The sequence below is a fragment of the Syngnathus acus genome, chromosome 14 (assembly GCF_901709675.1).
Source record: "Syngnathus acus chromosome 14, fSynAcu1.2, whole genome shotgun sequence".
Classification (NCBI taxonomy): Eukaryota; Metazoa; Chordata; class Actinopteri; order Syngnathiformes; family Syngnathidae; genus Syngnathus; species Syngnathus acus.
In genome coordinates, this window is record NC_051099.1 from 8,366,767 (window position 1) to 8,392,977 (window position 26,211).

Here is a 26,211-nt window from a genome sequence, read left to right on the forward strand (position 1 = left end):
CTTCCTAACCCCGCCCACAGAAACGCCCCTCACATTTTATTGGTTCTCAGAATGAGGCCGTCTCAATCAATAACTGCACTTTTTTATTAGAACGGTCTGCATAAAATGAATCTCAAACGAAATAAGATTATTTTCTTTTTTAAAATGTGTAATTTTTTAGATGAATTTTTTTTGAAAGCCAATGAAGTATTTTGCTGGTTATATTGTGACCACCTCTTTGGTCAAACACGTCTTTTGCAATCATTTTACAAATTGTATTTTGTGGTGTTAGCGGTATAGACAATCTTTAGATTAAAATTTGCATCAAAAACGGATAATTGTTACATTGTTATTATTTCCACACACGCAAGAGGCGTTTTCGGGGCGGGGTCATTTCTATCTCGCGTGTTTCTATGTCGGAAGTTGGGGTCAGAGGGGAATGCACAAAAGTAACCCCGTTGAGTAGCGTCACATCACCCCACACTCTGATGTTCTCCGCCGGCAACTGTGACCTCACCATGATGTGAATTCACCACGGAAGCAGATATGTCTTCTGCAATCCATTAATTCATTGAAGTCTTCGCTCAACTGTTCAGGATTGCGTGCCGGTTTATCTCCACCGGTGAGTAGACGCTGAAAACGTCTTTAGCGAGCCGCTTAAACGGACGATCCATCACCGTCCCGCAGATAGCGAGGACAAGACACCGGCTACTGCATCGATGAGCTTTATAGTTGGCTCGCTAGCAAGCATTTTTGCTGACTTTGCTTTGGCGTTCATGCTAAAACGGCATCGTTAGCTATCATTAGCTACTACTTGACAGTTGAGTTGCATGACAACTTGTCTAAGAAGCTCCCTCTTTATTGGGGAATTCTGTATCGTTCTACTCAGTCGTGTTAATTCTAAACTGTGTTTGATCGCAGTACTCTGGTTGTTTTTCTGGTCCTTCCTGCAGCTTTGTGTTGCAGGTGGGTATTTAGTGTCATCACGATGGTCCATTTGTCTAAGATGCTGGGGTGACGAACGTGTCCTCGTGATTGATGATCATAGGCATCTTGTTTCGCATTACCCTTGATGGATTTATGATCAAGAGAATATGCTTTTGTCTTTGTAGTCTAAAGCTGTATGTATATGCAATATTAGTATTAAATGTGTGCATACTTCTACGAAATATCCAACATGTATAATCTCTCCAAAGATCAAACTATCCAAGTTTACACAATGTCTTAAGAAGTTAATTGTCCACAAGTTTGTGTTCAGACTGTCCATGTCTGGATTATGGTGTTGCAATAGCTATTGCGTGATAATTCTGCTATCTTGTTAATCAAGTCAATTTTGCAATAAGTCAAACAGCATCACACGCCAACTGACTGTGTACTGATGTTCAGATTCTTGGCCGCCATTGATAACTTGTGTGGTCATTTTTCTTCCTTGTCCAGTGGTTGCAGCCTGTGTGTGTCACCCAGACATGGCAAAGCAGGAAAATCCTGCCAAGAAGCACCCAGCTATGGCGGCGGTCCACCCCCACTTCATCGTGGGATCGGTGTCCGAGGAGAATTCAGAAGATGAAATCCAAGGGAAGCCGGATGTGCAGCTGGAGGAGAAGGAGGGTCGTTCTTTGTCACCCTCATCCGGGAGCTCGGATAGCACCAATGACATGAGCTTTGAACACATTGATGGCTCCCTGCACAACAATTTAAGGTTAGAAACCAGACCTGATGATAGTGTGTGTGTTTCTTTTAAACTTTTTCCATTTCCTTTTTGCGATACAGTATTGTTATATTAAACTTTTTTTTTTTCTGCGGTACAGTATTGTCTTTTGCAAAAATTGTTAGATCAAACGTTTTTTTTAAAGTGGTCATTAAAAATCTATTGAGACTGACAAATTCATTCTGCACTCTCGTAAGAGCACCAAACCTCTACCTTACCTTCCAATGTAACACTTGTGTCACACTTAGGGAGACTTCACCCGGAGTTTCACGCCTATGGTTTGCCCATTTTATGGCATGTGTGAAAAATGTGCTTTCATTGGCTGCTCTCTGCTGAAAAGAGTGCCGCTTATGTCCCCCTGGTTTGCGCGGTTTGGCTGGAAAGTGCTGGAATTTAGATTGAGCAATACATATTCCTGAATGCCCCATCTGTGGTGCTCTTCAGTTTGCTGATGCAACCTTGTAGCTTCAGATAGTAGTTTTGGTGTTATGGGTTATTTAGTGGTTTGACTTTCAAAATAAGATTTTACTTCTGGCTTGGAATAATCAGTTTTGTTTTCTGGCATAAAATTGAAAAGGATTCAAAAGGATAACTTTTTGCCCTCTTCCAATATTACAATATTTATAATATTGCGCTCTTGAGATGGATTTTAATTGAAGGAAACAGAAGTGTGTTGTTTTTTTCTGATAACGTCGAGAGTGGAGGTTGTTCACGCAATCACAATCACGCAGAAACATCAGGCCACAAAAACCAGCCAGCCAAACGGGCTCAGGCACCGGCACACCCTGCAGCTCAGTGTAACGCCCCTCCCCTCTGTACAAACCCCCAGTTGGGTGGAGTTTGAGTCAAAAAAGCTTGCCAAGTCTAGCTTTTTCTAATATATGATGAAATCCAACCTTTTTTCTCTCTTTTCCTTCAATGTTGAATAGATTTCTATTTTGTGAAGTTCTTTCCACAAATGTGGAATGTGTCACTGAAGTGCTGCTCAGCTTGTAACTACCAAATGAACTAACTATTACAAGTATGTATTATAATTATAAGGTGCAGTGGGTGTTGAGCACTGTGTACATTGCTCAATGTTGCGAAGCAAACACCAGCTTTGACTTGAGTCTTCTGGAATCCAAAGCCCCTGCGTCCATAACCATGTGATTATTGACATTGTTGATAACCAGAGGCTAACATTACAAAGCTGCTCAAGAAGAAATGTTGAAAATGAGCACCTAGTAGGTTTCTAAATGTTTCTACTTCTGTTAACAGGCCGAGCATGTCTGGGCTGCACTTGATGAAGCAAAATCGCGACCGCCGAAGAATTGACCTGCAGAGGGACTTCACTGTGGCATCTCCTGCTGAGTTTGTCACACGTTTTGGTGGCAACAAGGTCATTGAGAAGGTAAGTGTCTTGCTGTCATGCTCAATGTCCCAGCTGCAAAAAAAAAAAAGCTAGTCTCTGTCATTAGCACAGACTATGATGCAGAACTATAACAATCATATTTGTGCTTTCCCAGGTGCTTATCGCCAATAATGGCATTGCCGCAGTCAAGTGCATGCGCTCGATCCGCCGGTGGTCTTACGAGATGTTTCGGAACGAACGGGCAATTCGATTTGTGGTGATGGTGACCCCGGAGGACCTGAAGGCCAACGCTGGTGAGGATTGGCAAGACTATCCTGAAACATATCATTTAATCGAAAGTTAATATGTTGTCAGATAGCACAGCAAAACATCGGGCGCTCCAAATTCAATATCCTCCTAAATTTGATCTGGAGAGAACAACAAACTTTATTGGGCCAAGATTTTGTTCTTTGAGTCTATCAGTGCAAAAATGACAACAGTTCATCAGACTTTGTTAAAATTGAAGGGCAGATAAAATCATTTTTTGAAGTACACAAAGTGAATGTTTGACTCCATTCAAAGTGAAGCTTAGTTGAACTTCAGCTTGTAACGCATACGCGAAACATGGTAAAATTGAATATTTCTGTGGTTTGTTTTTTCCCATCAGAGTACATAAAAATAGCAGATCATTACGTGCCTGTGCCAGGGGGGACTAATAACAACAACTATGCCAATGTGGAGCTCATTTTGGACATAGCAAAACGAATACCTGTGCAGGTACCCCCACACAATTAACACACCTTTCTTTTGCACTGTAATGCCTAAGGTGGTTAATTTCTAGACGTCTTTCAGGCTGTGTGGGCTGGATGGGGTCATGCCTCAGAGAACCCCAAACTGCCAGAGCTGCTCCATAAGAACGGCATTGCTTTTATGGGTAAGAGAAGTTTTTCCTGACATAAAGTTGAAGCTTTGGGGCTTGAAATAATGCAGACTGCCCACTCCCTCCTCAGGCCCGCCCAGTCAGGCAATGTGGGCACTAGGAGATAAGATTGCTTCTTCCATTGTGGCTCAGACAGCTGGCATCCCCACTTTGCCATGGAGTGGAGCAGGTAGGATTGCTGCCAGGATGTCACTTGTGAAGATCCTTTTTATGTCTGCATCTCCTCAGACTCAGATATAATGGAGAAGACCGATGCATACACTTTCAATTTTTAAAAAAATGCACTGAGAAATTTTTGCTGTTTCTTTCTCCCAGGTCTGACAGTGGAATGGTCCGAAGGCAATCCAAAGAAACCAAATATCAGCGTTCCTCGTGACTTGTATGAACTCGGTTGCATCCAGGATGTAGACAACGGCTTGGAAGTAAGTGCATTGTCAAAGTGAGCATTCAGAGCCTCCAATGTCACGTGCTGCAGTGGGCTGTGAAAAACTGTTGTCTGTGTCCACCAACAGGCTGCTGAAAAGATCGGCTACCCTGTTATGGTGAAGGCCTCAGAAGGAGGGGGAGGTAAAGGCATCCGTAAAGTCAATTGCGCGGATGATTTCCCAAACCTATACAGACAAGTATGTCGAAATGAACCACCAAGATTAAATTCATGATTTAATTGTTGAAATTTATATATTAATGGTTTTTTTTTTTGCTTCCAGGTCCAGGCAGAAGTTCCAGGTTCCCCTGTGTTCATCATGCAGCTCGCTAAACATGCCCGCCACTTGGAGGTTCAGATCTTGGCAGACCAATACGGCAATGCCATTTCCTTGTTCGGCAGAGATTGTTCAGTTCAGCGGCGACATCAGAAAATTATAGAGGAGGCGCCTGCTACCATTGCCACATCGGATGTCTTTGAGGATATGGAAAGGGTAAATATACATTTTGAGATGGCTGTACTTTCTCCTAGCTACAGAAAATGGATGATGTCATCACATTTAATGTGTTCTGTATCCAGTGTGCTGTCAAGCTGGCAAAGATGGTGGGCTATGTGAGTGCGGGCACAGTGGAATACCTCTACAGCCAAGATGGCAGCTTCTACTTCCTGGAGCTCAACCCTCGTCTGCAGGTTGAACACCCCTGCACTGAGATGGTGGCTGATGTCAACCTACCCGCTGCCCAGCTGCAAGTGAGTTCCGAATACAGTTGGGCTGGTAGGTGGTGGTGGGGGGTGGGGGGAAAGACAAGCTGTATACCACGCCTATTATGTCTGACTTTTGGATCGCAGACTGTATTTGTGCTTGATTGCATCCAATAGTCTGTTAGACGAGGGCCTTGTCTCCATGGCAACTAACTGCCCAAGTGAGCTATCAGTGTTGCCGATGTAGTGGTTGAAGCGGCAATTGGTCACATGGCGTGCACCCGCTGTGTTCACAATTGTGCTTGTATTTAGGTCAGCGGCAGTCAAGCTGAAGGGCAGCGTTGTGGAGGAAACTGCTACTTTTGAGCTGATGGGACGTCACTATTGAGAGTGACATGCCTGTACGATTTGCTGGCAAACTGAGTGCTCAGTATCTTTTTGTATTTCAGTTGATTGAGAGATTAAAGTCATAGTTCCAGAATATGCCTATCCCCAGTTTTGTTTGCACGATGGAGATCATGAGCATCAGTCACTTTAAAACGCCTCCGTTCAATTGGTGCCACTGGAACTACAAGCACAATAATAAACGTATTGATAAATGAATACCCATCTGTGAATCCAGATAACTTTGGGCTCTTTTTATAGATTGCAATGGGCATCCCTCTTCACCGAATCAAAGACATCAGGATGCTTTATGGGACGCAGCCCTGGGGTGACTCTCTCATCGACTTTGAGAGTCTGTCGACAGTCGCCTCCCCACGAGGACATGTCATTGCAGCTCGTATAACCAGTGAAAATCCTGATGAGGTATGCTTAGTGCTCCTCATAGTTCTGGATGTTTGTTTTGATCAAATTTTGTCTCTTTCCAGGGTTTCAAGCCAAGCTCCGGAACAGTACAAGAGCTGAACTTTCGCAGCAATAAGAATGTGTGGGGCTACTTCAGTGTTGCAGCTGCTGGTGGACTGCATGAGTTTGCAGACTCCCAATTTGGACACTGTTTTTCTTGGGGAGAGAATCGTGAAGAAGCCATCTCGTGAGTGTGTTTTACATTGTTACCGGATTTATATAATCCTTTATTATCTGCTTGCTTTGATGTTGACATTTTGGGAAATGTGTGATTTCCTAGTAACATGGTGGTAGCTTTGAAAGAGCTGTCTATCCGAGGAGACTTTAGGACTACTGTGGAATACCTCATAAAGCTGCTGGAAACAGAAACCTTTCAGCGCAACACCATCGACACGGGCTGGCTGGATAGGCTGATCTCTGAGAAAATGCAGGTGGGCAGTTGCTATCAACGCTAGTCCCCAAATGATGATTAGTGGCCCCAAAATTCTGAACAACCAAATAATGTACCGTGACGTTCCAAAATGATTTGTTCCATTCAGGCTGAGCGTCCTGACACGATGCTGGGACTTGTGAGTGGAGCACTTCATGTGGCAGATGTTACTCTGAGGAACAGCGTGTCCATTTTCTTGCATTCTCTGGAGAGGTAAGCATGTCCTTGATACGTTTGGATACTGTCTTGAGCACTACGGACGATGTTCCGTGTGCAATGCTGAAGAGAAACTACTCGTACATTGTGCCTCCAGGGGACAGGTGCTGCCAGCACACACACTTCTCAACACGGTGGATGTGGAGTTGATCTATGAATGTGTCAAGTACATCCTGACTGTGACTCGCCAGTCTCCCAATTCGTATGTGCTAATCATGAACCACTCCACCGTCGAAGTGGATGTCCATCGGCTAAGCGATGGAGGTTTGTTGCTGTCCTATGATGGCAGCAGCTACACTACCTACATGAAGGAAGAGGTAGACAGGTAAGAAAAAATCTATTTGCTATTTAGTACTACCAAGATAAGCTTAATTTGCTGATGATCTCAACTGGTTATCTTCTCCAAAGGTATCGCATCACCATAGGCAACAAGACCTGTGTTTTCGAAAAGGAGAACGACCCATCGCTGTTGCGATCTCCTTCGGCAGGAAAACTCATCCAGTACACAGTTGAGGACGGTGGTCATGTTTTTGCTGGCCAGTGTTATGCTGAAATAGAGGTACGTCACCTTTTTTGCATTCCAGACCTTACGCATTATGCGTGTCGGTTGAGTCGATTGTCTTGATTGCAATTGCAGGTGATGAAGATGGTCATGACCCTCACAGCTGTTGAGTCCGGTTGTATTCACTATGTGAAGAGGGCCGGAGCATCGCTGGATCCTGGTTGCGTCATCGCCAAACTTCAGCTCGATGACCCCACCCGGGTCCAACAGGTGATGTCAAGTAGCAATTTCTGCTCGCCTCATTGATAGTATTCCTGTTTAAATGCGCATTTTTCTACTTTGCAGTGCTTTTATTCGCTTTCAGTTCATCTATATGCATGAGTGCTGTAAAAACTTGCTGAACAAGGGAAGCGAATTTGGCTGCATATTTCCAAATATTTGTTTGTTTCTGCAGGCCGACCTGCATACAGGTACTTTGCCCTCGACCCAGGCCGTTGCTCTGCGAGGGGAGAAGCTGCATAGAGTTTTCCACAACACACTGGATCACCTTGTTCACGTCATGAATGGCTACTGTCTCCCTGAGCCATTCTTTAGCACCAAGGTGAAATCTCAAAACAAACATAAAAAAGAAAAGAAAAGCAGGCAGTTTCTTGAGCACGCTAACGTTTTTATTACCAGTTAAAAGACTGGGTCGAAAGGCTGATGAAAACCATGCGTGACCCCTCGTTGCCGCTGCTGGAGCTTCAAGACATTATGACCAGCGTTTCAGGTCGCATCCCCCCTGCTGTGGAGAAAGCCATCAAGAAGGAGATGGCGCAGTATGCCAGCAACATCACCTCAGTGCTCTGCCAGTTCCCCAGTCAGCAGGTGGTCCACACCACACATGCCAACACACACAATGCTGAACCACTGCAGAATTGTCATGATAAATCACAAAAATATTTACCATTTTGCCAATCATGTGCATGTATGTTCTTTGTTATACAGTAGTAAAAAAAAAAGCTTTATAATGTATGTACCTATAAATGTCACAAGGTGGCAGAAAAGCACTACATTTATTTAACTGGGACTCATCAACTCCTGATGAAAAATGAGGTCAATAGATTTCTAAAATAGGTGCTGGTGGGGCTACATGCTAATATTGAATGTTTCCCTACTTCACAGATTGCAAACATCCTGGACAGTCATGCTGCAACTCTCAACAAGAAGTCTGAAAGAGAAGTCTTCTTTATGAACACACAAAGCATTGTTCAGCTGGTGCAAAAGTGAGCGCCTTAGTCTCTACTTTCCAACACTCGCCTGCAACGTGTCTACAATGCATCAAACAGACTGACGTCTTGTATTAAAAAAAGTTTGACGACTATAAGATATTAGTTAGCTACATATTACAATTCCAATTCGCCCCATCTATCCATACCTGTCGATGATGTTGATTTTTATCACAGATATCGGAGTGGAATCCGAGGTTACATGAAGGCAGTGGTGATCGACTTGCTCCGACAATACCTGAAAGTAGAGATTCAGTTTCAGAATGGTGAGAAATTGTAGTAACACACCATGGGCTGATGTAATGCTACATTTCTCCGTTGGGTGTCACTCTTTCTCAATGAATAACAGCGTGGCTCCAGTTTCAGTGTTGTGTGGTCCCAATATGTTTGCTTGTTTGATAGGACACAATGACAAGTGTGTGTTTGCTTGTTTGATAGGACACTATGACAAGTGTGTGTTTGCCCTGCGTGAAGAAAACAAAGGTGACATGGCAAATGTGCTCAACTACATCTTCTCCCATGCCCAAGTCACCAAAAAGAACCTGCTGGTTACAATGTTGATTGTAAGTATAATTTTTTTTACCCCCCCAAGCTCTGATGTATTTATTAAAATAGCTTGTTATAATAATTGCACTGCATGCAGACACTTGGTAATATGTTTTTATTCTCTGGAAGCAGTAATACTGTGTATCCTCTCCTCAGGACCAGTTGTGTGGCCGTGATCCGACACTGACAGAAGAACTGATGGCCATGTTGACGGAATTCACCCAACTCAGCAAGACAACAAACGCAAAGGTGGCACTTCGTGCACGGCAGGTTGGTTGTTCAGTTCAAAAATGTACATGTGTATTTTGTAGTATTGTGTGCCATAAAAATATATATCCTGAAAGAAAGGCTAATGTCTTCTAACAAATCAGTCGGGGTGTACTCATTTATGTTGCGCGCTGTATGAACATATAAAAGACAATGTCTGAAGATAATAAAATTCAATGAGGTATGAAATCCTTAATAATATCATTCTCTGCAGGTGTTGATAGCATCTCACCTCCCCTCTTATGAGCTCCGTCACAACCAGGTGGAGTCCATCTTCCTCTCTGCCATTGACATGTACGGCCACCAATTCTGTATTGAGAACCTCCAGGTAGGCAAGAGCAACCTGCACATGTGATCGACTTTGCAAGTGTTTCTGACCGTACATTGATCTTCCAGAAACTGATCCTTTCCGAAACATCCATCTTCGATGTTTTGCCCAACTTTTTCTACCACAGTAATCAGGTTGTCCGAATGGCCGCCCTTGAGGTTAGATCCTTATTTCTCTTTGCCCTCATTTATTTTGAATGCTCACAAATGTATAACAATGCACCTTCGTCTCCGACCCACCGCAGGTGTATGTGCGCCGAGCGTACATCGCTTATGAGCTCAACAGCGTGCAGCATCGCCAGTTGAAGGACAACACGTGCATCGTTGAGTTCCAGTTCATGCTCCCAAGCTCGCATCCAAACAGGTATCACTCATGCCCAAAGGCTAACAGTTTTATGACTCACTTTGCCTCCTGCTCTCCTCTGCAGGATGCATCTTTCTATTATGTTCATATTTCCGTGGTGGGTTGCTTGACCCAGCTGTGCCCCATTGTGTAAATGCTCCTTTATTTGCTAAGTAGATAGAATGCAAGACCTGACTGATTGGTTGAAAACGTGTGTGCAGGCAATCAAAGCTCTCCCGCCTGCAGTACCTCGTGTTAGCTCGTCATCCTCGGGGGCACTGTTGCCATAGATAAATGGACACATTTGAGGATTGTTCTTGTGAACATGCTTGTAGCTCAGAATCATGGCGTTTCTGTTGCATTTGTGATCCCAGTGCGTGATTGTGTTGCGGTTGTTTGAGAGTTTGCTCCTGCTGCGCATGACTCGTATGCTGGCTTCAAGTCCAAAAGTCAACTGAAGAAAGCTGTCAACATGCGCATGACAGCCACAATTTTAGGGACACCTGCACTCTTGAATGAAACGGTGGCTTATTTACTGCCGTTGCGAGGAAATGTGTATCCTGCATGTTTATGTGTACTACATGTTTGTGTCATGATTGTGAAATCACCGGCCTGTTTTGCTTGTTTCTAAAAACCAGCATGAAGTGCTCTTCTGCCTTAGTTGAGGACAGAGCTTAACAAAAGGCAGCCTAAACGTCTCATGATGCATGTTGTACAGGGAGCAGTCAAGAAGTAAAATGTGTGCTCAACCTTGTGACTCCCAGTTGCATTCGTTTAGATATTGACGAGTGCATAGTAAAGCGTTGCCGAGATGAACACACTGCTGCAACTTGACTGACTTCCTGTCCCGATGCCTGCCACTAACCCAATAGTAATCAATGTTGTTTGATTGCAGAGGGAACATCCCCACTCTAAACAGGTATTGTAAACATTATTTTTATTGCGTAGACTACATGCATAGACTGGTTTAGACGCATGGCCAGAGCACAAATTTACATTAAAAGTAATCTAGTTGTTAATGAAGCAGTTTGGTGCTCTTTAAATTTCAAATAAACATGGTACTGGTGGAATAACTGGAGAAGTACTAAGTGCAGGCTTGATTCATTTTATTAGCAACAGCATGGCCCTCAGCTCATAGCCTCTTTTTAATGTCTACTTGTGAGTCTTTGTGTGTGTTATAGAGGTTTTGACTAACGAAGTCAATAATGTAACTGTCCTGCTAGGAAAATGTCTGCTCCTTCAGTCCTGGACATTTTAAAAGGCAAAACAGTGTCAAATTTGGAACCTCCAGACAGGTTTGATGCAAAAGTAGTCTCAGTGGGTGTAACGTTAACATTACAGCTTATTTATGGGGACCTACTGGTTTATTTGTATTTCCTTGTTGTGTGAGAATGTTTTGAATCTGAGCAGAGTGACATGACAAAATGAAATTTGGTCTCTTTGGCCATGCTACAGCCCTACTCCCAACTCTGCAAAATTAGCCCTCAAGATCTGTGCATTATGACTTTTTTCATTTTGGTCAATGCAGCTGAGGTCAAAGCTCAACTGATCATGTCCTTTTTCAAAATTTCTTGACTTAATTTGGCCTTCTGGGGTTTTGATGTGTCAAAACAAGAACACGTATAATGCTGAATCTTATTTAATCTGAAAATAAGTGGTTCCAAATTTCACATTGTCATCACTCTATGGGTTATCAATGCTCGGTGCATTTCCTCCACTTATATACTTTATGGGGACATGGCAAATTTTATACGTATGCCCAATTTGACTAACAGTCTGTTAAATATCTTTGATAGTGTGAACAGCTGCTTCAAATGTTCTTACTTCCCAGTTGTTTTTTGAGCTCCGATCAATGTAACAATCTTCATAGCATCAAAAAAGTGTGTTCAAAACTCTTACACTTGGGATTCTCAATAGGTGGATGGAAAATGTCTTCATATCACTCATCAAGGAGTAGATTCTCATTTGAATCGCTTTCATCTCAGGTCGTCATTCTCATCAAACCTGAACCACTATGGCATGGTGCATATGGCTAGCGTGAGCGATGTTTTGCTGGACACATCCTTTACGCCCCCCTGTCAAAGAATGGGCGCCATGGTCTCTTTTCGCTCGTTCCAGGAGTTCACCAAGTTAGTGTGAACAATTTGAAATCATTTCAAAGGGAAATGTGAATGTGTTTGGTGATTAAAGCACGCTTGCCTGTTTTTAAGGAACATAGCAGATGTGTTGAGTTGCTTCACCGACTCTCCTCCCCCAAGCCCGACCTTTCCCGAGGGAGGCAATCCCGTCCTGTACGGTGAAGAGGACAACAAGGTGGCAAAAGCTTATTGTTCTTGTAGGCGGCTTTAACAACTACGTGCGGTGCAACTGAAAATGCTGATGTGCAATATTTTTTTTTTTTGGTGGTCCAGAGCACCCAAGATGAACCCATCCATATCCTGAATGTGGCTATAAAAACCGACAGTGACATGGAAGATGATGGCCTGGCAGCCATGTTTCGGGAGTTCACTCTGTCAAAGGTTGGAAGTGGAACGATCACCAACAAGGCTGCTGTTGATTTGACCAAGTTTTGTACTGGGCTAACTCGTTCTATTTTTTCCTCCCAATCAATTTAAGAAATCTCTGCTGTTTGAACACGGAATCCGTCGCTTGACTTTCCTTGTGGCTCAGAAGGTAAGACTTGTTCTGTATTCCCGTATTTTCTCATTTTCTGTGTTTGTTTGCTTCACAATCTACCTCGCATGTCATCCTTTTAATTGTTATGGCTGCTATAATTGACCAAAAACGTCTTTGTATATATATATATATACAAGTAACTAATATTCCCTAATGGTATTTGTGCACAGCATATTTTGTGTGTTGTTCTTCAGATAATTTGCATTGTAAATTCAGCCTTGTCTCTCCTTGTATCTCCTTTGCATGCCTTGCTTTCGCGACATTTATGATGACAGGATTTCAGGAAGCAAATCAACTATGAGGTGGACCAAAGGTTTCATGTAAGTAGAGGCAAAGGGGGATGGAGGGCAGCAAGAAATAAGACAAAAAGCGGGTTGCATAGAAAAACATGCATGGCCGGTATACTGCACACTCTGTAGCCACAACGAGCAAACGTGAACGATTTCAATCAATGCAAAATAATTGTGTTTGATTGTTGCTGGTTCCTCTCTCTGATTCCGTACATTTCTACACTAGTGCAACCTATAATAATAATAACAATAATAATAATAATAACAGTGCAATGCCGGCTTAACTTTTCAAAGGCAAACACGACTTTTGTATTTTTAATGATTTAAAAAATGTTTAGCTGAATGCTACCATTCACATGTGCAGCACTTTTGGTCCAAATGCCAATAGTATTGTGATGATGGCAATAAGGAGGGCATTGCGGGAAGTATCCTGCCTTTTGATCCTCTTGACAATGGGGTTTGATTTCCCCCCCCCCTTTTCATGGGCCCTTATGCGTCCGAGAACTAATCATGCTCAGTGGTGTCGGTGCCATTACGTGCCCCTCATTAAACAGAGGGAATTCCTTTTTTTTTTTGTGTGTTTAGCACTCCGCCTCAAAAATGTTTTCCTCCATTTACGATATTCTCGACAGAATGTGTAATCAGTGTCAAATTGTGTTGGTGGAGATTTCAGTTTGTGTCCAATTGCGAGCCTGCTTTCATCCTGTAGCATGAGGAGAGAAAAGCGTCTCCAATCGGGCTGGCATTGTTGTGGAACACTTCATCTGATATCATTCACCAGGGCAAGCGGGCATTTAGAGGATCAAGAGTCTCTGAAAGAGTAACATGTTTTATTCATTTGCAAAAGCAATGTATACTTTACTACGCAGACTATTCTTATATGTACTTACCATCAGAATAAATTCAGTGAGGTACAAATAACTTCTTTAAGCTTCTTGTGATTGCATTGATAGGTTGCGCATACGTAAATACTGTTTTTATTTTGGGATGTTGTATGTTTTATTGTTATTCCTTTTTCATCTATTTTCTACGCAGAGAGAATTCCCCAAATTTTTCACATTCCGTGCCAGAGATAAGGTAAGGCGTGTCTTGATTCTAAACCGTTAAAGTTTTCTGTTTTAAAACATGGTAATGGTAAAGCTAAAGTTGCTACAAGGGGTGCTTAAGGACACTTTGGAATTAGGGATCAGAGAACCGGTTTAGCACCAACGCTTTACATTACCTTGACTATTTTTTTAGATTGATTGTTGAAACAACTTTTCACCCCCGGCTTCATTGGATTTCCTCCATTGTAGACATTTTGATGGCTCCTTCTCTCGCTTAGCCCTGATAGTTTGACTACAACGACACCGGCAAAACTCATTAAAGTAATGAACTCTTTAATTATGTCTCCCATTTAAGAGAAATGACACCCATTAGCGGCTCTCTGAGAATGAGATTGCCCACGATTTCATTTACTTAATACTGTGTGTAGCTCTTGGGCATCTTTCTACTTTTATTGGGAGATGGTGTTCTTGAAACTGCCATTGATATAATCTCGGTTAATAGCAGTTTTTCCTTGTGCTTGCCTTGTGAAAAAGAAGGTCATACTTTTTCAAGCACGCGTGTGTTCCTTTGTTGTTTATGATGACATGGTGCCTTTTTCTCAACAGTTTGTGGAAGATAGGATCTACCGGCACTTGGAGCCGGCTTTAGCCTTCCAGCTGGAGCTCAACCGAATGCGAAACTTTGCCCTAACGGCCATTCCTTGTGCCAACCACAAGATGCACCTCTATTTGGGTGCAGCACGTGTGGAAGTGGGAGCGGAAGTTACGGACTACCGATTCTTTGTGCGAGCCATTATCCGACATTCTGATTTAGTCACAAAAGTAAGAAATGGAACGGAGTCCTTATTCTTGATAAGCTGTACTCCTTGCTGATTCTTTTCTCTCCCTTTACCAGGAGGCCTCTTTTGAGTACCTTCACAATGAGGCTGAGCGTTTGCTACTTGAGGCCATGGATGAGCTTGAGGTCGCTTTTAACAACACAACTGTGCGTACGGACTGTAATCACATCTTCCTCAATTTTGTGCCCACAGTCATCATGGACCCTTCAAAGGTACAATATGTCCGACCATTGTAAAATGAACTACAGCGTAATCTTCCCCATTGTGCTTTGTTACCATCAACCTTACCTAATATGCCTCCGTGAACAGATCGAGGAGTCTGTTCGGTCCATGGTCATGCGTTACGGCAGCCGGCTTTGGAAACTGCGTGTCTTGCAAGCTGAGCTGAAAATCAACATCCGCCTGACTCCGACAGGAAAGCAAATCCCCATTCGCTTGTTTCTCACAAATGAATCCGGCTACTATCTGGACATCAGCCTCTACAAAGAGGTCACCGACTCCCGAACGGGACAGGTGGGGCCCAAAGACCGCCAGGTGGGGCACTCATACATTTTCCATGTCATCCGCTTTGTGCTTCTGTTCCATTAGGGAGCTCTCATCTACTTTCAGGTTGCAATTTCATGGCCTCTTTGTTTGAGGTTTTCTCAAACAGCAGAACATTTCTAGCTTTGAAATATTTGGAATCAGTGGTGCTATCAAAAATTATGATGAAGTTTAATATTAATGACTTGCAGCAAATGAAGGCTTGACTTATGTCACTCTTGGTGAAATTTAATTTTATAATTATATAGGTTATGAAATGAGTGACCAAAATATTACATTTCTTAATGATATTCTAATTTTTGGAGATGCCCGTATGCGTCTCCATCAGGTGATCAGGTAAGTTATACTTGATGCTTCCAGCCATTATTGCACCATTTTATCATCACGCCCATCTACAGTGAAAGACCCCAGCTGATGTTTGAACCCTTAACTTCTGAATGTGAGACGGATGTGCTAACTACATGCACTGCCATCTTTTAATTTAAATCACAGCGGAATGGTTGTCACATGCTCTAGAAGATAAAACCTTTCTTAAGGTGTCTGCTTGGGATTTTTATTTGAATGTGAGCACACAATATCGTTCCATCACATCAAGTGGCTGCTGTGGGGATAAGAAGCGCTCATTGACGTCCAGTCATCATTGTCATTCAATCAGTCACCTAAATGCCAAGATTGTCAAGAAAGACTGATGTATTTGTTATTACATTCCCTCCTTTCTTATGTGCAGATCATGTTCCAGGCATATGGAGACAAGCAGGGCCCTTTGCACGGCATGCTCATCAACACGCCATATGTCACCAAGGACCTGCTGCAGTCAAAGCGCTTTCAGGCACAGTCACTGGGCACTACCTATGTCTATGACTTTCCAGAAATGTTTAGACAGGTACAATATTTCGATTCATAAACTGGTTCAGAGCACGATTCATTACGTTGAAGTCAATGTTAATTGTTGCTTTTGATGCAATTAATACATCTGACGGAACTCTTTATCCAGGCTCTGAAAAAGTTGTGGCACTCAAGCGAGGCACATGCTTTCGTACCCAATTGCCCTCTTCCATCGGAGTTGCTCACCTTCACCGAGCTGGTGTTGGACGCCCAAGGTCAACTGGTGCAGATGAACCGGCTGCCAGGTGGCAATGAGGTTTGTTGTTATGTGTTAAGAAATGAACTTGCAGTACCCCATAGGTAAATCTTGGCATCTTTTTTTTGTTTAAATGTCACCAAAATCTTTTGTAAACCTATTTAATTCCGTATGGGTCCATTTTATTTTTCGTCTAGATCGGTATGGTGGCATGGCGAATGACCCTCCATACACCAGAATATCCAGCAGGGCGCGAGATCATAGTCATCAGTAATGACATCACACACAAGATCGGCTCATTCGGGCCTCAGGAGGATGTGCTGTTTCTGCGTGCCTCCGAGATGGCCCGAGAAAGCAGCATCCCTCGTATCTACATTGCGGCCAACAGCGGCGCCCGGATTGGCCTGGCTGAGGAAATCCGACACATGTTCCACGTGGCCTGGGAAGATCCAGCTGACCCATACAAGGTCTGTTGGTGTCCTACTTCGATTTTCAAGATCAAAATATCATCTGCATTTTGAAGTCAATATCAGTGACAGAGCTGTCACCGTATGGCCGCTGCAGGGTTTCAAGTATCTCTACCTGACGCCTCAGGATTATAAGAAGGTCTCAGCCCTGAACTCTGTACATTGTGAACATGTGGAGGATGAGGGGGAATCCAGGTACATATAGATCACTCAAGTATGCATAGTGATTAAGATAAAAGCAAAAGGAGAAAGGGAGATTCTTGGCCGGTCATTCCTGAAAAGACCGATCCACATGATTTACTGTCGTATAGGTATAAGATCACTGACATCATTGGAAAGGACGAAGGCTTGGGTGTGGAGAACCTGAAAGGGTCTGGCATGATTGCTGGAGAATCCTCTGCGGCTTATGAGGAGATCATCACTATGAACCTGGTAAGAGCACGTGTGTGAAAAACACACACTGCTTTTAACTGTCAACTTGGTGTCAAGAAGCCTTAACGTTGATTGTCTCGCTTAAAAGGTAACGTGCCGAGCCATTGGAATCGGAGCCTATCTTGTGAGACTTGGTCAGAGAACCATTCAGGTGGACAACTCGCACATTATTCTTACTGGGGCTGGAGCACTCAACAAGGTACAACAAAAGCATTGTCCTAAAAATGTGTTCATTTTTTTATTCCATTATTTTGAGAGCATAGCAGGGAACTTTAATTGTTTAAAAATATAAATTACAGTACTATGCTATACATTACTGAGCTGTAAAGAATTTTACTGAAAGCTACAGTGGATGTGGCATGTCAGATTTTTTGTGTTTTTTGTTTTTTTCCCCCTCTCCTTCTAATTTGTTATGTTCCACAAGGATACCCTCGCAAAGCGGGACCCCCTACCGTCATTGTTAAATAATTGAAGGCGAACCATGAAGTTCTATTTGCTTTGCTGGAGGCTGCAATGCAGGACATCCGCATTATTTGTTTTCCATTAAAATGAATGTTTTGCTGAGACAGGTTTTCTGCTTGTTGTTGATTGGTGCGAGTGCTGGTGTTTGAGCCTGCACGCTTTACTACACCTCCTGTTTTTTCCTATTTTCGCCCTCGTTCAATCTACCTTGTCAGTGTAATAAGATGTCTCCATTTCAAATTAATTGACAGGCAGCAGCATGAGAAATCATGCAAATGGCAGGCTGATGGCGCACCTATTTGCCGAAGCCTCTGTTGTTTTTAGACCAGCCCACTGTTAAGCTGTTTATGAGGAGACAGGTTGTTATTGAAGTGTCCACATCTCAGGCTAATAGCCAAATGCTCTCAGTTTAAGTAGATTGTATTTTTTGTAAGATTGTGAGCAAGACAACCCCCCCCCCCCCCCCACCCCATTCTTCGTGTGACTTCCTGGCTATTAACTGAAACTTAATTGAGAGCAGGAGGCTGCCACCTCAAGATCATCATTTAATTAGCCTCTAGAAAGCTTCCATATTTTCATGGGCTTTGGATAGTAACTACTAGCACAAATACCCCAATGAGCTGTTCCATCGACTTGGCCTCTCTTTTCTCTCTCCTGGCGATCTCCCTCCTTTCTCGCTCCTACATCCCCTTGCTGTCTCTGCGCAGCAGAATCTTAATGAAGCCGCGATGGCCGGAGGCTCAGAGGCTTTGTGTGTGTCAAGGTGACTGCGATGTTTCTTGGGGCCGCAGGCTTTCCTGACAGCTTTAGGAGAGCGCCCTAGATTTGTAGCCAGATACATAACCATTAATGGTAATAAAGAAAGTAAATGATGGCTGAAAAGGTGAAAGCCGAGGCTAGGGAGTGACCGCCTCTGATTTTTACTGAGCCATGTCAGGGCCCTGCCACCTGTTCCTGCCTGCTTATGAAAATAGGGCGCGCTGAGGTGAAGACTTTACAGCTTTAGGTTGGTTCAGGGTCACTTTGCCGGTAAAAGTAGTGTGGTTGATTCTATTGATAGTACTGTCCATAGGAAATTATTGCTATTTTTTTAAGTGTGTTGCCATGGGCATATACACATAAAACTCAAACAGGCAATGTAACACTCCTGTTGTACAAAAATAATAATAGTATATATTGTATAATGTTTGAATGACTGAGAACACATTGCTGTGTGTTATCTAAAGCTCCCCTGTGTGATTATAATAATACCCAGCTCCCATCCAAATCCTTCATTATAACTTAGGGTGAGCTCGGTTGCTTCCCCTGAAAACCCTACATTGTAGTTTTAAAAGGCAAATTCGAAGAAGTATCGTGTGCTCAATCACGCTCATGTTTGTGTTGTGTGTCCGTCCGTCCGATGCTAGGTGCTGGGCAGAGAGGTTTATACATCCAATAACCAGCTCGGTGGAATCCAAATCATGCACAACAATGGTGTGACCCACAGCACTGTTTGTGATGACTTTGAGGGAGTCTTCACTCTCCTGCAGTGGCTCTCGTACATGCCCAAGGTAGGATCGAAATATTGCTGACTTAAGTTCATTTCTATGGTGTGATGCATTAAAAAACATTCATGAGTAATAGTCGTTTTTTTTGTTCCCCCAGTGCAAATTTAGTCCAGTCCCAATTTTGAGTGCCAAGGACCCCATAGATAGAACTGTTGCATTTGTGCCAACAAAAGCACCGTATGACCCTCGTTGGATGTTAGCTGGTCGTCCGAGCCAGAGTAAGTGCCCGTTGATATTTCGGTTCTATTTTGTCAACTGGATTTTTTGTTTTTGTGACTACATCTTGCGATGCTGTTCAGACAATATTGTTGGACATCATTTCAAATGGATTGATCAAGCATCTCATGAATACATTTGAATACTTTATAGCTTGAAGTCCAAGTTTGCAGTACTACATTGTGTTTAGGTGGGCTAATAAGTAAGTGCCTTGGACACAGGTCATGATGATTTCTTTTTTGTTACCTCAAGTAAATATAAAGATTTATCATGTCCAGCAAATGTGCCATGAGTTAGAAGTTGCAATTACTCATTTCAAGAGAGCCTCCGGGAAGCCACTAAAAGAGAAACAGTTAAGTCTGCTATCATGCTCCAAGAGACAAGATCAAGATAGCACCAAAATGGATGTGGCTGTGTTTCCCCACTGCAAGCTTGGACTGTGCAGCTCCTGTAACGGTGTAATTATAGCTCGAGAGCACAGAGATGTCGAAGGATTGCGCAGAAAGTGGTCCACGTTGGTGGTAGGGATGAGCGGCAAGTCTTAATTGAACAGTAACCCCATAGTGTATGGCGTGTTTCTCAGGTTTAGCAAGCAAAAAAAGAGCTTGGCAAGCCTTTTGTAGCCAATCATCCATCATGTTTCCCGCTTGTTTTATGTTTCCCGCCACTCTATTAAGAAGGATCTTCTGAAATGAATTCCTGTTTACATTTCTTACAAGTGACTGTTTCTTTTAATCTCTGAATAACACTCACTTCAATTAATGTGTATGAAGATCCAAAAGGCTCTTGGCAGAGCGGCTTCTTTGACCATGGCTCCTTCATGGAGATAATGCAGCCATGGGCTCAGAGTGTGGTAGTTGGCAGAGCTCGGTAAGCCCCAAATAAACATATAACATAGTTGAGAATGGATTTCTCGTGTTGTAGTTAAATTTCCTCACTGCCAGTGCTTCATACTCTATTCCCGCAGACTGGGTGGAATACCTACTGGAGTGGTTGCTGTGGAAACTAGGTCAGTGGAGCTGTCAATCCCAGCTGATCCAGCTAATTTGGACTCCGAGGCCAAGGTGAGGCAGGTCACTCGCTGCGCATACTCAAGTATGAGCCAAGTGTTTCATTGTCTCGAGATGGAGTGATTGTGATCTTCCCATGTGTCTCTCTAGATCATCCAGCAGGCGGGACAGGTGTGGTTCCCTGATTCGGCCTTCAAAACAGCCCAAGCAATTAAGGACCTGAACAGAGAGGGGCTGCCTCTCTTTGTATTTGCCAACTGGAGGGGCTTTTCTGGAGGAATGAAAGGTGTGGGGGGAGAACTTGTGTGGATGCTGATTTACAATTGATGATTTACAATTCTCTAATAAGGCTTTGCTTCCTTCTTTTTTACCCAGACATGTATGACCAGGTGTTGAAGTTTGGTGCCTATATTGTGGATGGGCTACGGGAGTACAAGCAGCCCGTCCTGGTTTACATCCCACCCCAGGCCGAGCTGCGAGGAGGCTCCTGGGTGGTCATAGATCCCACCATCAACCCTCGTCACATGGAGATGTACGCCGACAAAGACAGCCGGTAAGACAATTGAGGAAAGATTCATGTCTGCCTTAACACTTGGTCCACTGAAGCCATTGGTGTGCTCAGAGGTGGAGTGCTCGAGCCTGAGGGGACAGTGGAGATCAAGTTTAGGAGGAAGGACCTGGTCAAGACCATGAGACGAGTAGATCCCATCTACATGAGCTTGGCTGAAAGTCTGGGTCAGTCGTCATCTTCACTTCCAATCAATGTTCTTTAGTGGCCGCAGCCTACTTAATTTGTAGTCCTTCTCCCTCCTATTCCCTGTCAGTAAGGAGCAGGGGACTGGGAGGGGGGGCTGTGTACCTTCACCCTTCTTTATCTGTGGATGGTATCATCTTTGCTGTGCTCCCCTGAGAGACACGTCAATCACAGCTGCCTTGGATCAATTGTCAGCTCTCCTGCCTCCCTGGCGCAACCTATCGATTTAACTCACAGCTCGCAGGAACTGTGATCCAATGTTGCGTGCGTTTGCCGCTTTGGGAAAAGTGGTGCCGCGTTATTGAGGAGGGTTTGAGAGAAACAGATTGGAATTGACAGAAATCAGTCAGCAGCTCCAAGCTAAATAAAACGCTGTTAGTGCGGCTTAAGTCACTGCTGCATTTTACGTCCACCAATTAAAACATTCGGTATTCGTTCCATCTACTTAAATTGTGATTTGTCTTCTAATTCTCAATATTTTTTGTCTCTCCTAAAGGCAATGACAGTCTTCACAGTGATAATTTTGTCAGCAGTTTGGGTTACACGCACGCAATGTGTAAACTTAGCTGCTTAGTAATAGAAGTAGAGCAAAGTTATTTCTGAGTGGTACAGGTCTTGAGTTTAAGTTTCAATAGCGAGTCTTGCCAAGTTTTATCTCAGTGACTCAAGTCAGCCATTTTGATGACCTATTTAGCTACAGCAGTGTTTAGTGCATTTATATGGACTTTGTGTTAAAACTTCTCCTTCTCCCCAAAAGGAACCCCAGAGTTGAGCCCTCCTGACCGTAAAGAGCTGGAGACAAAACTTAAAGAGCGGGAAGAGTTTCTGTTGCCAATCTACCACCAGGTGGCTGTCCAGTTTGCAGACCTACACGACACGCCAGGCCGCATGCAGGAGAAGGGCGTCATCACGGTAGGTGCTTTGCTTCAAGGTCTTGAAAGACTGCTCTGTGAAAAGTCAACACAGTTTTGTCACAATCAAATCTGAGTTAAAAAGGTTTTAATGTTAGTTGGGCCGTCCTTGTTTTTATGTTGCATCAAATATCACATTAATTTTAACAACATGGTTCGTGACATTTAATGTCAACATGATTTAATTAACAAGATGTTTGTCCTTTTTTCCTCTGGAAGGATATCCTGGAGTGGCAAACATCCCGGCAGTTCTTCTACTGGCGCCTGCGGCGCCTCCTCCTGGAAGAGACGGTAAAGAGAAAGATCCAAGCAGCCAACAGCGAGCTGACAGACGGACAAATCCAGGCAATGCTGCGCCGCTGGTTCGTTGAGGCGGAAGGTGCTGTCAAGGTAACACAGCCATACACAATTTTACTACTTATATGTTTGTGTTTCAAAATATGATCTCCCGTTTTATTTGAAATCTAATCATTTGTACTACATAGAAATGCGTTGTCCACAAAAATAGTGATTTAAATAAAGATACAAAAGAACCACAGTTACTTCAGGCCCAGTCTTCGCCTCAGAGGACCGGCAGGCAGAATCTGTCAGGAGCCATGTTTCCTGCAAAGTGGCCTTCTTGTCTGCAAGAACGCTAACCCCATCAGAACTCAGTGTCTTAAGCCACAATTAATCACAGCCCTGGCACGTGCTGATAGGAGAGCAACACGCTGTCTCTTAATTAAAAGCAAACAGATTAAAAATGATTAATAAGGGCATTAAATGTTCTTGCGGACCTCAAGCGGGGCTATTCATATAAAGGCAAGGGCCTATTAAACCCCTCCACCCTCAAGTCTTTAAGCCCCTCCAGCCCGGCTTTGTTTGGGATCAGAGATGCCGGTACTCATGAATACTAATATTGCTATCGGGCCCAAATCAACGAGACGTCATGCGTCTACTTTGACCTGGTCCACTTCTTTTGTTTGTTTTCGTATTGATTTGTGCACACTCAACCAGTCCAATTTTGTCAGACTTGTATTTAGTCATAATGGCCACACTGGTTAAACCTGACAATGACATCACGCAGGCCTATCTGTGGGATAACAACGAAGAGGTGGTGGCTTGGCTTGAGAGGCAACTGGCCGAAGACGACGGAGCCAGGTCCGTCATCGACGAGAACATCAAGTACATTCGTCGTGATCACATCCTCAAGCAGATTCGCAGGTTCACCCCTTTTGAGATTTGCTTTGTTTCCGTAGATACCAATCAAGTGGGGTTTTTTATTTCACATGCACTTGATTTATTTACCATTTTTTCTTTTTTGTTTGGTCTTATGCTTCCAGCTTTGTTCAAGCTAACCCAGAGGTGGCAATGGATTCCATCGTGCACATGACTCAGCACATCTCACCCACACAGAGAGCTGAGGTGGTGCGCATCTTGTCCACTATGGAGACCTCTGCTTCCTCGTAGGGTCCATAGCCGTCCAGCCCGTCTCTGGGCTGGCGAGAAGGAAGGTTGGAAGGAGCTGACGTGAGCAGCCATCAGGGGAACCTATGTATCGTTGGCAATGATTCTAACGACCCACTAATACGACTTGGTGACCAATTTGATCTGTTGTGAGGTGTAAACTAATAATGTGGATTTTTTTTCCCAATGTATACTGCTTTTAGACAATACAGTCATAGTTAAATATTTTGACGACAACGCCAGCAGCCTTGGCAAGAAAGGGTCTCATAAACTACCAACCAGGGTGCACTTAGTTACTGAGCAGAAAAATAGCAGGGACGTTCTAACCCATTTGGACAGAAGAGCACAGCAGGGAGCAAAAGGAGCCCTTTTAGACGCTGACTGCTTCCCAGTTCTCCTGCGGTGAACACAAACCTACAGCTGTCCCTTCTGTTCTGACTTGACGCTGCTCCACATGCACTTTATACTGCGTCGCTGTTCACATTGCATACAGAACTAAACCCGTTCTTGCTGTAAATGTAGTATCCATGTCATCAGGCTCACTGTTACACACGTTCAATTGAATCGGGTAATGGTACGACACACAGAGATGATACAAAGTAAATGTGAGAAAAGGAACATTTTGTTGATCTTCAAAACAATCATTGAAAATAGCATCATTATCATTCAATTGTCTTTGTAATAGAAAATATTTTGAATACATGATGAGATCACCTCTGTTCAGTGATTCATGTAGTGTAAACGAATGTCAAACTGTAATCCGTGTTAATTTTTTATTTATACTATTTTGTACTAAATGTTGCTTATTTGTAACAACAGTTTATTCTTATTTGCATATTTCCCTGCTGGTGATTTGGTTAAAAAAAAAAATCTTGAGTGACAATGGGTAAAGAACACTGGATTGTTAAAGTCGGCGCTTGACATCACTGCCTCGTTATTTCATTGTACAATGTGAAAACAGCTTTGTGTTCATTGCTGTGCCTTTTTTCTTCCTGACCTGCATTGACTTGCCAGCCAGTTTTTTTTTTTTTTAACACACTAGTTGTAACCTTGAAAAATAAAGGTGAAATAATGACATGTTAGCAATCTAAATAAAGATTTGACCCATTAAATTTTTGGCCATGTCTTTAACAAAAGGTCTGAAAATGTGTACTACTTTGAATGTATCCGGTTGTTATACACTGTAAATGCACATGATGATTTCCAGGACAGATACAGAAATGAAAGTAGTTCAAATTGGAGCTGTCAGAACAGGGACTATTACACTGGGGAGACATTTTCTGATTATTCCAAAATGATACTCTTCGCATTCCTTAACCCAAAGACGATTAAAGTGTCTTTTTTTTTTTTTTTTTTTCCACCGCCTTTGCCTTTTAAACTTCAACAGTCTTAAGAAGGATGAAACGGATCAAACAAATACTGAGGGAGCTATCTCATCCTTTTATTTATTTAATTTTGTCTTATTTCGTTTGTATCGTCCCCTCGGCTCTGTCAACTTTGTTATCGTCCCACCAACAAATATGTAAGACAAATTGAGTTGCATGTGCCCAATACCCACAACAATTACGAGCAGTCCAAAAAGAAGAAAGTCATTTGGTGCTATAATTGGAAATGTGTGTTGCGTGGTCCCCCTTGTCTCCCACAGGGTTTTACTCATTTGTGGTCGTGTGCGCGGCGGGATAATTCTTTTGATCTGTGACAAAATGCAGATTCATTTTCTTCCTCAGACATTGAAGTTGAGAAAGCAGCGTTGTTGTGGAGAACTCGCACAATACTGAGTCTTTTTTCATAAGAAAGGTAACATAAAAAGGGCCAATGTATTTCCTATGATCAATTAACATGCAAAAATGCAAAAACAGATAAACCTGGATGGTTTTATTAAGGCAGCAATGTGATTTAGTGTCAAACTATATGGTCCTTGCGATCTAATTTTTCATCCAAAGTCAGTTGAGAGTGAGGACAAGCTCTCTAGACAATGGATGTTTTAAACTATTCTTTCACGGGATGAATGGATATGAAGCATCAAATTATCAATTCACTAAATTACAATCCAAATGTGTCTTTTAGTGGCTGTGACATCACACTGAACATTTGTCAACACAGTCTTGACCATCCACATTGTTGACCACCCACATCACAATAATCTTTACAGACATCCGATCATCCGGAGGAGGCGGGTTTAAAATTGTTCGCATTATACATCCATCCATCCATTTTCCGAACGACTTTTCCTCTTGAGGGTCGTGGGCGTGCTGGCCTATCCCAACTGGGCTTGTTTCTATTATCTATCTGCCGTTAGTTTAATCAGTTCTTGGCACTTGGGGTCTATCCAGCTGTTTGTCATCTCTTTGCGCATTTGGCATTTGTGGTTGTCTATGCCTTGTTGTCATCTCTTTGCGCGTTTGGCATTTGAGGTTGTCTATGGTTTGTTGTCAGTGGCCCCCAAAACAATGAAGACTGGTTTTGTGCAAATGTGTTGTATTTTGTTTAATCCTTGTAATTTTACTGTGACACAAATTTAAAATGGATGCTGAAAATAAACAATTGAAGAAAATAAAGAGAAAAGGTGTTTGCTACATCAAGTCTTCATATACTATGTCAACAGTACACTTGCTATTTTTCCAGCAGGGACTATTGGTAGGAAAGTCAGGGGGGACTTTTTG

General features: G+C 43.0%; 1 protein-coding gene across 13 annotated transcripts; it reads left to right on the top strand.

Moving 5' to 3' along the window:
- The first annotated feature begins 403 nt into the window (after positions 1-403).
- On the top strand, positions 404-24,657 carry acaca (acetyl-CoA carboxylase alpha). 13 transcript variants are annotated; one of them, XM_037269184.1, is made up of 56 exons: positions 404-601; positions 1,417-1,678; positions 2,945-3,077; positions 3,193-3,331; positions 3,685-3,794; positions 3,870-3,951; positions 4,028-4,126; positions 4,273-4,379; positions 4,470-4,580; positions 4,665-4,874; positions 4,961-5,131; positions 5,729-5,890; positions 5,953-6,116; positions 6,210-6,360; positions 6,469-6,572; positions 6,673-6,900; positions 6,984-7,134; positions 7,213-7,347; positions 7,532-7,678; positions 7,756-7,944; positions 8,242-8,342; positions 8,523-8,611; positions 8,784-8,908; positions 9,048-9,161; positions 9,373-9,486; positions 9,555-9,644; positions 9,731-9,849; positions 10,724-10,747; positions 11,052-11,123; positions 11,814-11,957; positions 12,039-12,141; positions 12,240-12,347; positions 12,445-12,501; positions 12,780-12,824; positions 13,504-13,614; positions 13,830-13,871; positions 14,447-14,662; positions 14,736-14,891; positions 14,989-15,192; positions 15,950-16,105; positions 16,217-16,363; positions 16,501-16,770; positions 16,868-16,965; positions 17,082-17,202; positions 17,291-17,401; positions 19,071-19,214; positions 19,309-19,429; positions 20,201-20,297; positions 20,395-20,491; positions 20,588-20,723; positions 20,813-20,990; positions 21,060-21,172; positions 21,949-22,103; positions 22,322-22,492; positions 23,169-23,305; positions 23,425-24,657. In XM_037269184.1, the coding sequence occupies exons 2-56, from the start codon at positions 1,446-1,448 to the stop codon at positions 23,549-23,551; spliced, it is 7,239 nt and encodes a 2,412-aa protein (XP_037125079.1). In that variant the 5' UTR covers positions 404-601; positions 1,417-1,445; the 3' UTR covers positions 23,552-24,657. The 13 variants fall into 13 exon arrangements, with proteins under 13 accessions (XP_037125079.1, XP_037125078.1, XP_037125082.1 ...); XM_037269183.1 differs by having other exon boundaries at positions 405-601; positions 14,989-15,213; XM_037269187.1 differs by lacking the exon at positions 13,504-13,614 and having other exon boundaries at positions 405-601; positions 14,989-15,213.
- The last annotated feature ends 1,554 nt before the right edge of the window (positions 24,658-26,211 follow it).

What these genes read in the sequence shown, in the direction of transcription:
- acaca (XM_037269183.1), top strand. Translation starts at nt 1,446, where the DNA reads ATGGCAAAGCAGGAAAATCCTGCCAAGAAGCACCCAGCTATGGCGGCG. An exon ending in TGATCTCTGAGAAAATGCAG is followed by an intron (nt 6,361 to 6,468) that starts GTGGGCAGTTGC and finishes TGTTCCATTCAG; the next exon opens with GCTGAGCGTCCTGACACGAT. An exon ending in AGGAGAAGGGCGTCATCACG is followed by an intron (nt 22,104 to 22,321) that starts GTAGGTGCTTTG and finishes TTCCTCTGGAAG; the next exon opens with GATATCCTGGAGTGGCAAAC.